The sequence below is a fragment of the Taudactylus pleione genome, unplaced genomic scaffold (genome assembly GCF_031769625.1).
Source record: "Taudactylus pleione unplaced genomic scaffold, aTauple2 ptg000711l, whole genome shotgun sequence".
NCBI lineage: Eukaryota > Metazoa > Chordata > Amphibia > Anura > Myobatrachidae > Taudactylus > Taudactylus pleione.
Window position 1 is genome coordinate 9,653,132 of NW_028285113.1, and position 18,752 is coordinate 9,671,883.

The 18,752-nt window shown below is 44.8% G+C and overlaps 1 protein-coding gene across 9 annotated transcripts in view; it reads left to right on the forward strand.

Annotated features, from left to right (window-relative positions):
• GRIA4 (glutamate ionotropic receptor AMPA type subunit 4) overlaps positions 1–18,752 on the forward strand; it is a 426,050-nt gene that overhangs the window by 355,153 nt on the left and 52,145 nt on the right. For all 9 annotated transcript variants that reach the window (XM_088456663.1, XM_088456664.1, XM_088456670.1 and 6 more), the window contains exon 10: positions 18,317–18,523. In XM_088456663.1, coding sequence (XP_088312789.1) covers positions 18,317–18,523 — 207 coding nt within the window. The remainder of the gene's footprint in view (positions 1–18,316; positions 18,524–18,752) is intronic.

Sequence of the window (18,752 nt, forward strand, 5' to 3'; positions counted from 1 at the left end):
GTACTTATTATAGATACAGAGCCAGAAATGTTTGGGTTAAACTGGCCAATCCAACATTTGAAGCCAATGTGCCATATTGTGCTGCCCTTCACATGATAAGTTCCAGATGGCGCTCTCTAGCTTAGATAGCTTTGCATCATTTCTATACCAGTATTTATGTTAAAACTGGTCACGCATCCTGAATATGTTGCTGTAAAGCGATAAAAAAAAATTAAAATTCACTAAGAGCATCGTGCTTGGGCCTGAGTTTTCAAGTGCAATTTATGATGGAGTATAATATTTTTGCACGGTATCATGACCTTCAGGTTAAACCTTTGATTGTGCGGTACTTTAAGGAAAATTGCTCGGCTCATGAGCTTGCATTGCGTAGCGCGAAAGAGACAGATATAACCTTCACACTGTTCAAAACTTATGTTAAAGTGGCAGTTCTAACTTCTTACATTGTAATACTGGATAAGAATTTATTAGTATTATTTGCTTTAGAACCTGTAGCAATTTAGTACTTTTGTACTGGGTTTTCTAATAGCCCACATTTTACATACTAAAAGTATTCAAAAGTTCTAGGTGGAAGCTGCCTTAAGGATTTCAGAAAATAGAGTGAAAGATACATGTTTTTTTGCACTTTATCAGATGCGCAATACATTGGAGTTTATTAAATATCATGATGCACTAAGCTTATGATGCTTATACAGAGCTGGTGTACAAAATAGCACCTGTTAGTGATCATATAGAGTGCCTCTAGACCAGTGGTCTCCAACCTTAATTGAGGTGTGAGCTACTTTAGAAAAATGAAACCTCCTGAAGAGCTACTAAAATTGTAGAAGAAAAAAATCTGGCTAATAAAGAAATAATTGAAGGTAATTTAATGAAAAGAAAAAAGAAAAAAAGACAATGCATTTCATTATTACAGTGATATTGTGGTAGTTTGTAAATAAAATTTAAGGACAGGCACATTTCACTGTTAATTACCGGCTCCAAGGAGGTACGTGCAGTAGAGGAGCAAAAGATATAGGCAGGGGTGCTGTGTGATTTCCGGCAGGGCTGGAAAGGAGTCACTCGCTCCGCCATAGCGTAGACGCCGTGGGTGGAGCCACAGGGAAGCACGTCAGGTGATTGCTGTATAGGCTGCGGCAATCACCTGACGTGCTTCCCTGTGGCTCCACCCATGACGTTGATGCCACGGCGGAGCACAAGTCAGAGGTCACTTCCTCCTAGTTGACTCGGCAGTTGTCACAAACTCTCGGACGGATTGTGGATGCTACCCGTATTCAGGGTATTGGCTAGACCTATTCCTGAGGCGCGGAGTCTAATGTGCCGGTGGTTTTCACCAGGAACCCTCGCAAGAAGGTATGGACTTGGCTGCGTCCAACACACAGGTCGCGGCCCTCAGGTTAGGTTTCCCTATACAGGTGCTGGCGAACTTGGTTTGGAATGCAGGAGGCTTTAGCATACTCGACTAGCTGGGTCAGAACCAAACAGCTGAGACAGTACCAGGGAGCAGACGTAAATGGGTCACAGGGAATAGCCGAGGTCAAAACCAGATATCAACGCAGAACCAGGGGTCTGGCAGAATCAGAGTCATGAACAAGCCGAGGTCAAAACCAATAATCAGGATATACGCAGGAACGCTGGAGTATGGTAATGGAGCCTATACCCTGGCACTGGAGTGCTCCCAGGAACTTCCTTATATAGGTCAGAGTTCACACAGTCTCCAATCAGCACTTCCCTAACTTATGTGCCTGTCTCTTTAAATCTCTAGCAGAGCAGAGCACGCACTCCTAAGGAAGCCGCGGCCGCCTGAATGAATAATTCCTGATAAACTGAAGTTAGAAATTGCAGAAACCAAGGAATGCTGTATGGCCTTTAGTCCTGTCAGACGAGGCCAGCTAATGATGGCGGAAAGTTTCTCTGGATCCATCTGGAGACTTGAACCTGATATTATATACCCCAAGAATTTTAACTCTGTTTGGTCAAAGGAGCATTTTTCTGATTTGCAGTAGAGCCGATTATTGCGAAGCTGGGATAAAACTTCACAGACATGCTTGCGATGACTTGCCAAATCTTTGGAAAATATCAAGATATTGTCCAGATATACCACTGCATACTGGTGCAATAGATCTCGAAAAATATGGTTCATGTATTTCTGAAAGATTGCAGATGCATTACTTAAACCAAAAGGCATGACCAGGTACTCGTAGTGTCCATCTCGAGTGTTAAAGGCAGTCTTCTACTCGTCCTCTGCTTGGATTCATATCAAATTGTATGCCCCACGAAGATCTAATTTGGTAAAGATCTTTGCACCTTTTATTCGCTCAAAAAGTTCTGAAATTAAAAGCATAGGATCCTGATCTTTGATAGTTATAGCGTTCAAACCCTGGTAGTCAATACATGGTCTCAAGCCTCCATCTTTCTTCTTAATGAAGAAAAGACCGGCACCTGCAGGTGACTTTTATTCTTGGATAAACCCGCATTCAAGATTCTCTTTGATGTACTCAGTTACTGCCTGGTTCTCCAGAAGCGACAGAGGAAACACTCTTCCACGGGGCGGCATTTTCCCCAGCAATAACTCTATGGCACAGCCCCACTCCCGATGGGCAGGAAGAGTCTCGGCAGCATTTTTACTGAAAACATCCCTGAAGGACTAGTACGGAGCTGGTAGAGAATCATTCGAGACAATGTTCGTATTCTGGATAACCCGATGTGGTGGTCGGATTAAAGACAGATAATTTTGAGAACACTGAGGTCCCAATGACAAAATTTGAGTTTCATTCCAATCTAACGTAGGAGCATGCTTGCGTAACCATGGAAGACCCAGGATAATAGGACTGTCGGCTGAAGAGATTATGTAAAAAGAAATTAACTCTTACTTGCATGGTGAGTTCTGGAGTTGATGGTGACCATAGGAAGTTTGTTGCCATCTACCCCAATGACATTGAGTGGACTTTGTAGGGGTAAACTACAGATCCCTAGCTCCTGAACTTCTTTGGCAGTAATAAAATTCCCATCGGAATCCAGGAAAGCCTTAAGTGTCTTGGTGGGTTTCTCTAGTAGTAAGTTCACATCGATCGCAAACTGTGGTATTTTTTTATTGATTGGGGTGTGCTGGAGCGCACCTAAGCTGACCACCCCCTATCAGTTAGGCCTTGTCATTTCTCAGGCGTTTAGGACACTGAAGAAGATGGTGATCTGGATCGCCACAGTACAGGCATAGATTGTTCTTGAATCTCCTTTCTCTTTCCACCATTGGCAAGCGTGATTTTCCGATCTGCATTGGTTCCTCAGGAGACTCTGCCGGGGCAAAGAAACGGGGTGGAGGGTTTGAAACTGAAGTGCCGGTAATGCTCCCGCTCTCGGGTTCTCTCTCTGTGGCGCCGGTCGATATGGATGCATGAAGAGATTAAATCATCCAAAGATGTAATCAATTCTCTGGATGCTAAGACATCTTTATTCTGTCTCCTGAAGAAGCCGCTGATATTCACAAGGCGGAGAAACGCATAGAGAGAAGGACGTGAGACCGCAAGCTGGCTAAAGTGGGTCACTGAACATCCTACACGGAGGACAAACAGTAACGCTGCACGCTGCTCACCGACGGGTGTCTGCATCGGAGCCGATTTTTCTCCTCCGTGGATCATTATGGAGCCACTGCAATTGAGAGCTAAGTGAGGATTATGGCAGGATTTATGGCTACAATAGGACCGTGAGTGACAAACCCTCTAAAGCATATATGCTTAAAAGTGCAAATTTTTTTAAATTTTCTCATTTTTACTCTCCGATACCTCAAACAGAGTATTTGCGGCATGGACTAGGAGTGGCTCTGTATATATATAAATAAGGAACAGCCATATGCTCCAAGCTGAACTATTAATTAAGCCCAACGCTAAGGGCTCAATCTACACTATATATTTCAACTCTTTCTAGAACACTACTGGACATTGTGAGTCCTTTTCCATATTCACACTGTGCCATACAGGCTGAACTATGCTCAATATTGGTGTACTAATTAACACTCTTCTATAGGCTCAGGTGTGTGAGAGTTATTGATTAACATTTATGCTTCATGGACCATTCAAGAGTCACTTATTAACGATACAATTTAAGGATATCTGTTACTGTGTATATGTTAGCCTATGTACTCTGTGTGTATTGCTACATTATTCACATGTTATTATACAGATCCGTTTTCCTGCTTAGTGCAGACTTTATATATCTATATCTACATTAAGCATTGTCCATTTTTTACATTTATTTATTTATTGTCTTAGGTTTATTAATTCATATTATTATATTTATTGTCTTTTATCTTTTGTCTTACTTATTAAATTTTGGTTCTGTGTTTAATTTTTATTTTATATTGTGGTCTTCTTACATCAATTTATTAATATTTTTAGCGCCTGTCATTTTCTATTATTGATTTTTTGGTAACTTTTGGGAGGTTCCAGATTCCTCCATCCTATGACGGCTGCTCTATATTAATTAATCCCCTGGTCCTCCATCCATTCCATATCTATCTCTCAGTCCACTGAGGTGGAATCAGTCCAGCGCTTACTTTTGTTTGTGTGTAAGACATCTTTAATTTGCTCGGAAAGTCGGAAAGTCCTTGCATGAAAGCTGCCACCAGAGCTTCATTGTTCCATCCTAATTCGTAAGCAAGGGTTCGGAACTGTACTGCGTATTGTCCTGCAGTCTGGCTTCCCTGTTTTAGTTGCAGAATAGCTGAAGAAGCAAACGATACCCTGCCGGGCTCATCGAATGCTTTTCTGAAGGCTTCTAAAAATTTAGTGGAGACGCCCAGGTGAGGGCCTGTCCGGACAACAAGGAAATAACGTAGGCCACCTTGGTTCTCTCTGAGGAAAAGTTTGCCGCTTGAATTTCATATTGGATCGAGCACTGATTTAAGAAATCTCGACAAGTCTTGGGCTCCCCATCATATTTGGAGGGATTTGGAATTCGCAATGGTGCAGATGCTCCTGCCGCAGGAACGGACACTGTAGACGGTGCTGCCAACTGTACCGGAGGAGGATGCAAACTGCCGACTTGTTGCATTAACGTTTGCAGGCACTGCATGATCTGGGTCTGATCCCGTTCTTGCTTTTCCACTCGACTGAGCAAATTCTCCAGTAAATCTCGTGGCGAGGGATTACCAGCAGCATCCATATTTTTTGGGCCAGAGTATTCTGTCACAAACTCTTGGACGGATTGTGGATGCTACCCGTATTCAGGGAATTGGCTAGCCCTATTTCTCAGGCACAGAGTCTAATGTGCCGGCGGTTTTCACCAGGGACCCTCACAAGAAGGTATGGGCTTGGGTGCGTCCGACACACAGGTCGCGGCCCTCAGGTTAGGTTTCCCTATACAGGTGCTGGCGAACTTGGTTTGGAATGCAGGAGCTTTAGCGTAGACGACAAGCCGGGTCAGAACCAAACAGACGAGACTGTACCAGGGAGCAGACGTAAACGGGTCACAAGGAATAGCCGAGGTCAGAACCAGATATCAACGTAGAACCAGGGGTCAGGCAGAATCAGAGTCATGAACAAGCCAAGGTCAGAACCAATAGTCAGGATATGCACAGGAACGCTGGAATATGGTAATGGAGCCTATACTCTGGCACTGGAGCGCTCCCAGGAACTTCCTTATATAGGTCAGAGTTCACACAATCTCCAATCAGCACTTCCTTAATTTATGTGCTTGTCTCTTTAAATCTCTAGCAGAGCGGTGTGCATGCGCTGCTAAGGAAGCCACGGCTTCCTACACACAGCTGCCGGGGAAGGACGAACACAGCTGACAGCGGGCGCCGGGGATCTCCCACGCGCTGTCCCATGCCAGTCCGGACCCCAGCGCCGCCGAACCAGGTAAGAGGGACCTGGATTCGGCAGCGCTGTGACAGCAGTACTGCAGCTAGGTGAGCTACCAAAATTAAGACCACGAGCTACAGGTTGGAGACCACTGCTCTAGACCACTCCAAACTCAAGTGCAACCTTGTGTTACACAGCACCATGTGCATCTTCAGTGGAGCAGGGGGGGAACTTACCCAGACCCTGGTATTTTGTTACCCATATCACATACTGTATAATTTATAACATGTATGTCAGGACATGTACCTGTCCTGCATTGGTGCAAGAGAATCCCTAGATCTGCCATTAGCAAGGTCAGACAGACTGGTGGTGAAACAGATTTGCTGCGTGATTGGGAAATAATAAACAATTACAAATGTGTCCACATACATCTAGCTTCATTGCGCGTTAAATAGCCCTTCTAGTCGTGCCATGCCGTGGTGTGACTCGGTGGCGCCGATTGACTTTTCCGTGTGGCTTTTTATCTTCAAGTGTGTCTTATTTGCACAGCGATGTGAATAGGGCACACATGCAGCTTCTGCTGATTAAAATTATATGTGGCATGTTCTATATTTTATGTGACACTGCGGGTGTATCTGCATGCGAAACGCTACGTTACAGTGTCACAGCCGCTGACCCTGTAACTGACCATTTCGTATGCAAGGTTTTATCCTTCTTTACAGCACCCCTGAAACATGTCCATCTCCAGCTGAAAGTCAATGTCACTGGGCCTAATTCAGAGCTGGACGCTATTTGCGGACGGTCGTTCCAAAAAAGGGGCTGGCTATTTAAATTGAGCACTCGCTCATTGCAGTTTGTTGACGCCTCTATGTCTGAGCGAGCGAACGAAAAATGCGCTCGCTATTTTGTAAAGACGCCCCTTTGCCGTTCGCATCACACGTCATCTCTGGTATTTATTTGATTAATCGGGTACATCGAAAGGCATCTGAACTGCTCGCAGTGCTTGTGGTAGGTTTTTCTTACCGCTATCACTGCGAGCAGTTCAGGCTAAAAGACAACCAAGTGACGTGGTCGATGACGCTCCTTTACTAATTATGCACTCCCATTAAACGCCCTTTTTACCGTTAGGCATGCCTGCGTTCGGATCTCCACTCCCCCGTTTTCAAGCACCTTCCCCTGTTACCACCCACAAACGGTACATTCTGTCAATCAAATTAGCAGCCCCTCGCTGTTTTGCAAGCGCACGATTTCCGACCACAATGACTGGTCGCGCTTACGAGCGGCTCTGAATCAGGCCCTTTGTTTGCTGTGGACTAAAGTACATTTAACATCACAGCAACAATGCAAGGCCTGTACAGCATAGTAATATTCTGCAACAATAATAACCTTTTCAATTATTATAATTTTTTTTTAAATGTGAACTGAATTATTTTCCATATTTTGTTAGAAATTTTAAATCATTACCTATATTTCAACATACAAAATTGAGTTAAAGATTTTGTCTAATTCCTGATAGTTTCCTAAATATTTCAGTTTAAATGGTGTTTTATTATGCAGGAAACAGTAGGGCTGGTGCAGAATTGAATGCAAACCGACTTTGCAAACATATTTCTAACGTGTTTGCACAAATTACATGCTCTGGAGCCGAGCATGCCAGGGGGCTGGGGAATCGTACACAACTCAGGTGCATCTCCACATGTGGTTTGAGGGTAGAACTAAGTGGCAACGGGGCTATCGCACATACAGTAGACTAAGGGCCTGATTCAGAAAGGATCGCAACTGTGATTACGCACGCAGTCTCACTTCGATGATATGCTAATCCATTGCGTTCGCTATGCCGTCGCAGCACAACAGAAGGACGCCCACCTTACCTTACACACATCTATAATGTTTAGCAAGACTGCGAAACCATCAGTAACATCGAGTACCATCGCAGCCTCACGCACACTTGCACAAGGTCAGACCAGCATTCAAACGCACTGGCACGCAGGTGTTTTGCCGACCCCCCCATCACCTCCCACAAACGGCACTTCCGGTCAATCACTCTGCAATGGGTCTGCATAGTCACTGCAATCGCAGTCCCGATCGCAGTAGCCACGATGCATACGCATTCGCAGAATGCAACAATCGGCCGATTGCGTGCAGGATCATAGCTGCGGTCCTTGCTGAATTAGGCCCTAAGTTTGGTGAGAGTGTGTGGACATAGGCCCTCATTCAGAGTCGATCACTAGATACAAGCGGTCGCTCTGAATGAGGGCGGCCACTTGTGGTGTGAAGTGCGGCCTCCTGGTTGCTAGCTAAGCTGTGGGTTACCACCCACAGTTCTAGCGAGCGACCAGGTTGATGTCTCGGCTAGCGCAAGCCCCAGGGAGCTTCCTGCACTGCTGATGTCAGTGGGGCCACCCCCAAACGGCAAGCGTTCCGTCAGGAGCGCCTCCATTTGGCCGATCACCCCCCTGCCCGCCTCCCAAACGGGGCGAGCTGTCAATCACCATCGACAGCTCGCCCCCTTTGGTGCGAGACCCGTAGCGACGGAGCGCCCGTCGCTAGCCGGGTCTCGCGCATGCGCACGTCGGAGCAAACATCGACCCGATTGCGAGCAAACATCGACCTGGTTGCGAGCGCTCAGCGCTTGCGACCGGGTCTGAATAAGGCCCATAGTCCTGGGCTATGTTGATGTATCTATGCCACTTATAACGTGCACCAGGGATAGGGCTGGTGCCACTGCGCACTGAACATGAAACCAAGCAAACAGATTGGGGTGATCTCTCTGTAGAGATGCATACAACACTGCTTACTGATGATTATACGCATCTACCTCATGCACGCAATGCGGGAGCAATTACTGCCCACTCTGCATTGGCCTCAGTAGCTGCTTCCACGTGTGAACACATAATCATGGAGCCCCATCACTTTGAAAATCAGTTTTGTGTTTTTCAAACTGTTTTATACAAGGATTATCCCATCTGCACTTTCAGCCCTGTGCCAGCCCCATCCCCAAATACATGACATCACAATGAGGGGGAGGTGCCGCCAGAACCAGGCGGCTCTATGGCAACGGCTTGCCACCGATACTAGGCACAGTAGGTAGAAGCTGAGCATCCCAAGGGACTAGGGAGAAGCTGAGTGCCAGGAACGTCTGTTTCAGGCAGAGGCTTTCTAGGCTGTAGGGTGCTGTGTTCCAGGCACCTTGTATGACAAATGCAGGTGCCATGTTACGGCCCTGTTAATGGTCCAGGTTTTAGGAGAGGAGAGGTTGACACTATGGCCCTCATTCAGAGCACTCATTCTGAATGTCGGCGGCCACTTGTATTTTGAAATGCGGCCTCATGTCGCTAGCTAAGCTGTGGGTTACTACCCACAGCTTTAGCGACTGACCAGGTTGATGGTCGCGATGGTCAAGACCATCGCGACCATCGGGGCTTGCAACGAGACCCTAAGGTTGGGTCTCGGCAACCGCAAGCCCCAGGGAGCTTCCTGATCGAGCAGGAAGCTCCCCACTGACATCACTGCTGATGTTAGTGCGGCCGCCCACAAAACGGCAGGCGTTCCTTAAGGAACGCCTCCGTTTGTGAAACCACCCCCGCACCACGCCTACAAAACGACGCAAGTTGTCGATCAACATCGACAGCCGCCCGTTTTGTAGTGATCTCCGGAACGAGAGAATTTCTCTCTCGCTCTGGGGCTTGCGCACGTGCAGTGCGGCCGCTGCACGTGCGCAGGGCCTAAACATCAACCCGCTTGCGAGCGCTCAGTGCTTGCGAGCGGGTCTGAATGAGGTCCAATCTCTTTTTAGTATCTTGTATCTTCAAGATCTCTGAATACTGCATAGTTCCATTGGAGAAGATTTTGGCTTTTTCGCAAAATGGGTGGTATTCCTATATGGATTGTATAGCATAATATCATACTATATAGAAAACTTTTTTAAAGGTTTTAGCATTATATATATTGCCATGGTTTCCCACCAGTCCCATTGTACTTTGGGCCTGATTCAGCTTGGATCACAGTTGCTAATATGCACGCAATCGGCTGATTGTTTGGCACTGTACATACGTACGCAGTGCGCGATCCAACCGCTGCGATTGGAACAGCGATCGCAGTGGCGACACAGATCCATTGCAGAGTCATTGACAGGAAGTACCATTTGTGGGTGGTAACAGGAGGTGGTCAGGTCGAACGCAGGCGTGCCAGTATGTTTCAACGCCGTTGCATGGGCGTGCATAAATTAACCACTATGATACCATAAGCAGCCTGAGGCCTCATAGCGTGCGCTGAAGTTAGCAATTCTTGAGTGAGGTCTGACCTGCCTTAACTGTTCGTATGGGTCCGATGGTACTCGATTGTACCGATGTTTTCGCAATCTTCCTAACCATTACAAATGTGCGTGTAAGGTAAAGTGGGCATCCTTATGTAGTGCTGTGGTGGCATTGCGATCGCAGTAGATTAGCTTACATTCGCACTGAACTGCATGCGTACGCCATATTGCGACTCTTAGTGAATCAGGCCCTTTATACGCAACCGCAATGAGTAAGTAGATTAGGCCTTTAGAGCAGCCCTAGTGAGCACGATGGGTGAGCAGTAATCCGATTCCTCCTGTTCTAACCTCTTAGTAAATAGCCCTGATACTAATATTTGCCTTACTCGTGCAGAAGCAGCCATTTTGCATGATATACGTCTAGTATTTACTTTACTCTTTGCTATAAAAAGACATTGAAGTTGAATTAATCATATTAGAAAAAAGAACCTTCCAAAGTCCATAATGCAGTCAGTCTATACTCCCTCGTTTGAAACACTAACTCATTAGGGCGGGATGTATCCTGTATCACGCATACGCTACATCACACCCTTCTCGCGGGCATACCAGCATTTATTAACACCATATGCATGAATATTTACGAGCATCGGCCAGAGCATGCGCAAGCCTCGGGGATAAGGAAAGGGTTCTTCTGGATCCCTCTCTGCAGAAAGAAGCCCATAGGTTTCTCTAGGCAACACTTTCCGGAGCTTAATACATATGGGCACATTGCAGTCCCATAGAATTCTATAGGGACTGCAGTGCCTGTTGGTCCGCAGCTGATATCTCCTATATCCGTTGCAGACCACCTTAATACATTACATATGGGGATTGCGGCAAACCTCAGAAAATGGAAGTTTTGGCTGAATTTCGGTGCTTAGTACATCTTGCTGTAATTACATCAATCCTGTGTGACATGGGGGGGACCTCTTATAGGGTCTGATTCACTACGGATCGCTATTCTGCTTATACGCACGCAACGCAGTTGCTAATATCAGCTGTGATATGTATATATTTGCATTCGCATTGCGATTGCAGCCTGACCTAAGGACGCCCACTCCCCCTTACTCACAGCCGTATACTTGGCCAGCATAGAGAAACAATCGGTGACATTGAGTAACATCGCACCCATGGGCACAGTTAATGAAGCCCAGACTTCACTCAGGAATTGCTTACTTCAGCGCACGCTATGAGTCCTCAGACGGCGTCTTGCTAATTTATGCACGCCCACGCAACACCGTTGAAATGCACTGGCACGCCTGCGTTCGCCTGACAACCCCCCCCGTCGCCACCCACAAATGGCACTTCCTGTCAATCACTCTGCCATGGGTCTACGTATCCTCTGCGATCGCAGTCCCGAGCGCAGTGACTGGTTCGTGCATGTGCACTGCGATGCATGCGCAGTACGCAACAATTGATCAATTGCGTGCGTATAAGCAACTGCGTTCCTTGCTGAATCAGGCCCAGAGTCTCTTGAATATATCTGCAATGTCAGCTATTAAAATTTTTTTGTGAGTGTCCATATTCTCACAGCTTTTACTGTAAAGAAGCCTTTCCCTAAGTAAAGAGCTCTGCCAGCTGCAAAGCATCATGTGAGACTTGACACTAGGGAGGCGGAATTGGTATTTAATACCAACAGTCGGGATCCTGGAGGACAGAATCCCGACGCCGGGATCCCAACAGGGTTAACATACCGACACTTGTTGGTTGGTATGCTAACCCTCCCCCTACCCTAACCCTTCCTCTTTGGTGCCTAACCCTAACCTTCCCCCCTAGTGCCTGAAACTAACCTCCCCCTCCCCCCTTAGTGCCTAACCCTAACCCTCCACCCAACCCCGTTACTTACCTTCGGCATCCCGGCAGTCAGGATGCCGGCACCGGGATTGTGACAGGTGTCGGTATTCTGGCGCTATTAATGTAAGCATCGGCTCCCCGACCGCCGGGATGCCGAACAAATACCAGGCAGGCTGCCGGTGTGATCTGTAAAAGCCATGTGTGTATCTGTGAGCACTGGTTATACTTCCTTCCAGCATCTTTTCTCTAGTGTAAATACATCTAGTTTGGACTCAAACTGAGATCTGCAGAATCCATTAATAATTAAGGTGCCCCTCTCTGCAGTTTCAGTTCTCCTTGCAAACAACATTTTAAAGGTCATATATACATGAATATTTTAGTACAAGAATCCACATTGGTATGTTATGAGTATCACCCAGTCCAGTGATCAAGTGTTACCATTTAACACAGGAACGATGCCTCCTTTTATGATGGCGAGCTCTGCCCTGCTTACCATGTATTACTAAAGCTGTATATACTTAATCACAAAAAAGGTCTACTTCTAGGTATGTGTTCTAATACTAAACAAAGGAGAACTGGCACATCACCCAATTCTCAGACAGCTGCCGGATATACCAAAATGGTATGTAATTATTATCCCAGCTGACGGTGATGCTGCCGCTCAGAATACTGGTGCCGGAATACCGACACCAGTCAGAATCCCAGCACCGGCATTCCCATCGGTAAGTAATAGGGTAAGGGGAGAGTTAGGGTTAGGCACTAGCAGGATGGTTAGGTTTAGGCACTAGGGGGAGGGTTAGGGTTAGACACTAGGGGGAGAGTTAGGGTTAGACACTAGCGGGGGGGTTAGGGTTAGGCACTAGCAGGGGGGTTAGGGTTAGGCACTAGGGGGAGGGTTAGGCTTAGACAGTAGGGGTAGAGTTAGGGTTAGACACTAGCGGGGGGTTAGGGTTAGACACTAGGGGGATGTTTAGGTTTAGGCACTAGGGGCGGAGGTTAGGTTTAGGGTGCAGGAGGGAGGATTAAGTTTAGGGGTAGGGTTAGAATACTTACTGACAGGTGTCGGTATCCTAACCAGTGGCGGCTCCAGAGGTGGGGCTGCAGCGCAGTCCAAATTTCAAATAGGGGAGTCACACCAACTGCCATTCCAAACATTTGCAAACATCGCCGGCCGGGACTCATTGGCATTGGGTGTGGCTCCCCTATTTGACATTTTGAACCGTGCTGCAGCCTCACCTCTGGATCCGACACTGATCCTAACCCTGTCGGGATGCTGGCATCTGGATTCTGACCGCCGGGATCTCGTACCCAAGCTAAAGTCCTTTGGGTGTCCTGGATTACCCAATAATCATATCAGTGGCAACAAGCTGCATGTCTTTACAGTAGTGAAAGTAATTCTGGACACTTTCAATAAAAAAAAAATGTATTTGCTATTTATGCAGAACATTCATATTCTGCTATACCAAATCAATAGTTTAATGTTTTTTTTTTAATCTATGATATTTCTACTTAATATTTTAACATTATTTGTCAGAGAGAGAAATAGAGAGAAGGGGATGGAGAGATAGAGTGGGAGAAAGAAAAGAGAAAGAGAGAGAGAAGGTGTTAAAATACACTTACCAGCCACTGTCAGTGGTGAAGATGCAGGCTGTCACCAGTCACAGCAGGCAGCATGCTGACAGGATCCGGGAGCAGGTCCCACACAGCATCCATGCAGGCTCATGTGCTTTGTTCAGCACTCAATTCATCCAGACTGTGGCAGCCTTTACAATCAATCCTCAAAGCTAGCTGCAGCTCTGGTCAAAGTGTGAATAACGACTAAAATGGCTCCGAATACCTCAAAACGTGTTGACTGGTCACCTGGGAAGTGAGGCAAAGCCATGATGCTTCGTGAGGAAGGGTATGTCAACGAAGAAATTGCGTAGAGGTTGGGCGGTGGGGCAACGAAGTCAGGTGTAAGGAATCTGCATAACGGTTGCGAGCAGTGGATTGACAAAATCAGCCGCAATAACTGTGAGAAAGCCCATGCTTACAAAATAAGATGAGAGCAGAATCTGTCGCCTGGCCCTGCAGGACCGTCGAAGGTCTGGAAAAGCCATCAACAACATAATGAAAACATCTGGTGTCCAAGTTTGTGACCGAACCATACGAAAAAAACTTTGTGACAATGGTTTGCGAGCTAGGACCCCGAGAAAGAAGCCGTATCTAAACCAGAAACAGAGGCAGAAACGTATAGATTGGGCTCTGGCACACAAGGAGTGGACAGAAGAAGACTGGGACAAGATTATTTGGAGCGACGAGACCAAAATCAGCATCTTCGGGAGTGATGGAGTGAAATTTGTTCGGCATCGGCCTGGGAAGATCTTTTGCCCGAGTGCACCACGGCAACTATGAAGCACCCAGTGAGTGTGATGGTGTGGGGCAGCATGGCCAGCCATGGTGTGGGACGTTTGGCTGTCGTTGATGGCAATATCAAGCCAAAAAGTAGTTTTGGAGGCAAATCTGTTGCTCACAATCGAGGTTTTGTTCGAAGGTGACCCACGGAAGTGTATCTTTCAGCAGGATGGAGCACCATGCCACAAAGCCAACAGTTCCATGAAGTGGTTCGGTGATCACCAAATCACTGTCCTGCTTTGGCCAGGAAATAGTCCGGATTTAAATCCGATAGAAAATCTGTGGTCAAGGCTTAAAGTTATGGTATCATGAAAAAATCCAAGTAGCAAGAGAGAGCTGATTGAAGCCATAATCCAGGCCTGGTACCACGTGATTTCACCTGAAGATCTGGGACGTCTGGTTCACTCGATGCCTCAGCGAATCGAAGCTGTTCTTAAAAACAGAGATATAAATTTTGTGTATTGCTGAAATTGCATATTTTTTTTTCCATAATAAAAGCATACCTTTGGTTTTACTGAATTTTTCACTGGAAATTTGACAAATAACAACTTGAAAATAAATGGTAATGATTATACTCACATAATCTTCGATTGGAATATAAATTATAAGTGATTATAATGTAAAAATAATGACTAAACGCAAAATTTTAAAAATTTCCTAAAAGTGTCCAGAATTAATTCCACTAGTGTACACTCATGTAATATCAGACCGCTTTAGGCTCCCTTTCGTCTGCACTGTGAGGCCCCTGAGGAAGTATCCACCAAGAAGGAGCTGATGTGCAGCATGCAGGGCACCCAAAGGTTTTCCTAAACCTGCCACATATATCGTTTTGACAGTGTAGAGCAGGGGTCTTCAACCTTTTAGACAGTGTGGGCCACATTAAAAAATGCAATGAAGCCCGAGGGCCACTAAGCTACTCTGCGGTATTTAGACTCTGGCCCTCCTCACACAATTATGTCCCATAACTTCCCCCTACTACAATTTTAATTAGGTCCCAGAATGGACCTAATTAATTATGGAACATTAATTATGTCAGATAGTTGCCCCATCCTTAAACAATTATGTCCCATAACTGACCACCTCTGCAGTTCCCCCAGTAGTGCCCATTATACAGTACCCCCAGTAGTGGTCCCCCCTATGCAGTGGCCCCAGTAATGGTCCCCATTATGCAGTGCCCCTTAGTAGTGGTCCTCATTATGTAGTACCCCCAGTAGTGGTCCCCATTATGTAGTGCCCCTTACATATACACAGACAACAAAAAAAAACAATACTTACCTGAATCCCCGCTCCTGCGCCCGCTGCCGTCAGCTCCTCCGTCCTCCCAGCTTGCTCGGCACTATGGGAGAAACATCGTGACATCTATCGCTTCACCCACTGTGGGAGCCAGAAGGAGGAGCTCATGAGTGAGCTCCAGCCAGGCTCTGGCTGTGGGTGCAGCAGCCAATGAGAGCCTGTCTGACTATCACTGGCTGCTAAAACAAACACACCGAGTGTACTACCCGGCGGTGGTGTGTTTGTTACTGTGTAGTGCACTCACTGCGGTCCGCACTACTCTAACTGAAACTGATCTGGACCACGCCGCTGGTGAGGGTGTGACATTAGGGTGTGCCTGTGCACACCTTCGGCGGGCCATGGGGAACAGCTCCAGGGGCCAGACCCCTGGTGTAGAGTGCTTTTATAATGGGACGGAGCATTCCATTCTGCATTACATATTGGAGGATTACTTGTGGAGGCTTGATTTTATCAGGGGTCTATAGGGGCAGAAAAGCAGGATCTCAAAAACAGGGACACCTGCTAGGAAAAGGATGTATTGGTAGGAAAAGATCATATTTTCAAAAGAACATTACTAAAATTAGAAATATGTTTTTTTGTCATGTGGAGTCCCTATGGTTGCCATACATTTATTTTCAGTGACTTAGAATAAAATAATAAAAAAACAGAAGAGTGTATTATAAATTATATTAATTCAGGGCAGGTAACTGCTATAGTGAATGTAGGTGGTGTGACTTTCTCAATCAGTTGTCCTCTAGATCCAGTAATTTTCTACAATTATTATTTCTCTGCTCCTGAATTTATCACTGAATTATATGCCTGTGTTCAATTAAATGAACTGATATAAAGGAAGCAATTTGCATCACTTGATTAAATTAGTTCAGTTTAATTTAGCCAGATTGTCATTGATAAGTTTCGGGAACAGAAAACTATCATTCGGATGAAATGACGTCTACCACATGATCATGAATATAGTTAGCGTAATATTTATTTTACAGTTTTACTCTTCTACGGGCAAAGGTTTCTTAGAACATGACAGGTTAAACTCTGACTAATACATCAGCTCCCAAGGTGCAAGCTCTGGAGAAACCAGTTCTCAATCTCATGTATCAGGTAAGGACCGAGATGAGCTCTGGATAATGTAGAAAGTGCTGCAAAACTGCCAGTTGTTTCAAGTAATGCCTTTACTGACATTACATATTGCCATTGCTGATGGAGGTATTCTGTCATTATAACATAAAGGCAAGTGTACTTCTATTAAAAAAAAGTTATAAATAAATCATATTAGCTGCAACACATTTATTAATTTTTTTTATTGAATACCAAGAAAGCTGTGCTGTAACCCATAGCAACTAATTAGTCTAGTGTATACTTACCAAAATGGGGTAGGTGCAGGGAGTCCGCTGGCATAGTTCACGTGTTCAATCCCAGCCCCCATCAAGGAACTGGACGGCAAGCAGAATGGCAGCTTGCTCTACAGTACTTAGATATTGTGAGTCTACCGAACATTCCGTGAGAGTACTGTAGGTAAATATAGTGTAGTACAGTAATACCAACCAAAGCTAATATCTGATTGGTCACTATGGGTTACTTGCAGCAATTTTATTAGCTATTACCTGACATGTAATATTTGCTGTCTTTAACCTCTTCAAATACTGAGACACAGCAAATAAAATAAAAGGTCTAATAATGGATTAAAAAATATGTTAAAAACATACAGTAAATAATAAGTAATAAGCACTACTATACACTTTACCTTTTGTTTTCTCTGGGGTGGGGGATGTTTTTTTATGATAAATGTGCAGTTGTTGGTTTCGTATATACCATCTTTTTTGCTTGTTGTAGTTTTTGCTGTTAAAATGTATGTGCATTTTGTTGTTGTATAATAAAGATACTGTTATAACATAAATATATTGTTCCTTTTTTGTTAGTTCTTTTTAATGTATATAATGTTATCATGACATTTATGTGTTTGTTAAACAAGTCTTTTGATGTTTAGATGTTTTGCATTTGATGAAATGCCCTGCATTTTAAATGGTATTTCTACTTTTAGCAAGTTTACTTAATCCATAACTCTTATTCCCCAGAAAACTTTGTATTTGCCTGTATTTTCCAGCTATGGGCGCCAACAAGTAGCTGTAACGCTGCTACTTAATAGTCAGTCTAACCAGTAACTAGGTACTTGAAGGCCCCATAGCAAAAGTTTGTAAAGGCCCCTATGTACCACCCAATGGTGAAGAATGTATATAACACATGTAACTTTGACAAGGAAGATGGTCACCCTCAGCTCTGGGCCTTATAGCAGCTGCACCCCTTGGACCCATGAGTCTAACCATCAGAGAGTCTAATCTTGACCTCTCCTAACTCTAGCTACATCATTACCACAACATCAGGTGATATTTGACTCCTACAGTCAGTCAAGCAACTAGTTACAGCTACCTCTTGGTAGCTGTGTCTTAATTAGTAAACAGCCAAGGAGTGGTTTATAAACTAGTTATTTGGTTAAAAGGTCTATGGATTAAATGGTCTATTGGCTGAAATTAAAAATACCCTTTACACTTATAATCAGTGTCAAAAATTCAAATTAACAGTTGTGAATGTATCATGACCTACAGTATGTAATATAACTTGGTATATTAGAAACATATGAGATATTGTCACCTACGTTCACTGTCTACACATCTTGCATTCTGTATGAAAACTGGAGGTGCCTCCTTTTCAATTGGTGCTTAGCATGTTTCTCTTTTAAGTCTTCCTCTTTTCATTATAGGAATCTCCTTATGTAATGTACAAGAAAAACCATGAGCTTTTTGAAGGAAATGAAAAGTTTGAAGGATATTGTGTAGATCTGGCCTCTGAAATTGCAAAACATATTGGTATCAAGTATAAAATTGCTATTGTTCCTGATGGAAAATATGGAGCAAGAGACTCAGATACAAAAATATGGAATGGAATGGTGGGAGAGCTTGTATATGGGGTAAGAACACTGGAAAATATTCATAATTAAAGTGGCCGGTTATACTTTTTGCTACCAGTTTAATTTTACTTTTGCTACCAGTTTAATTTTACTGTGTTTTATATATATATATATATATATATACACATACACACGCGCGCGTTTCGCAGGTCATCTGTTACTTTATCAGAATGGGTGGAGGCTTTTTGGTTAGAAGTCTGTGCTGCTTTAAGGAATATTGTACACTTCA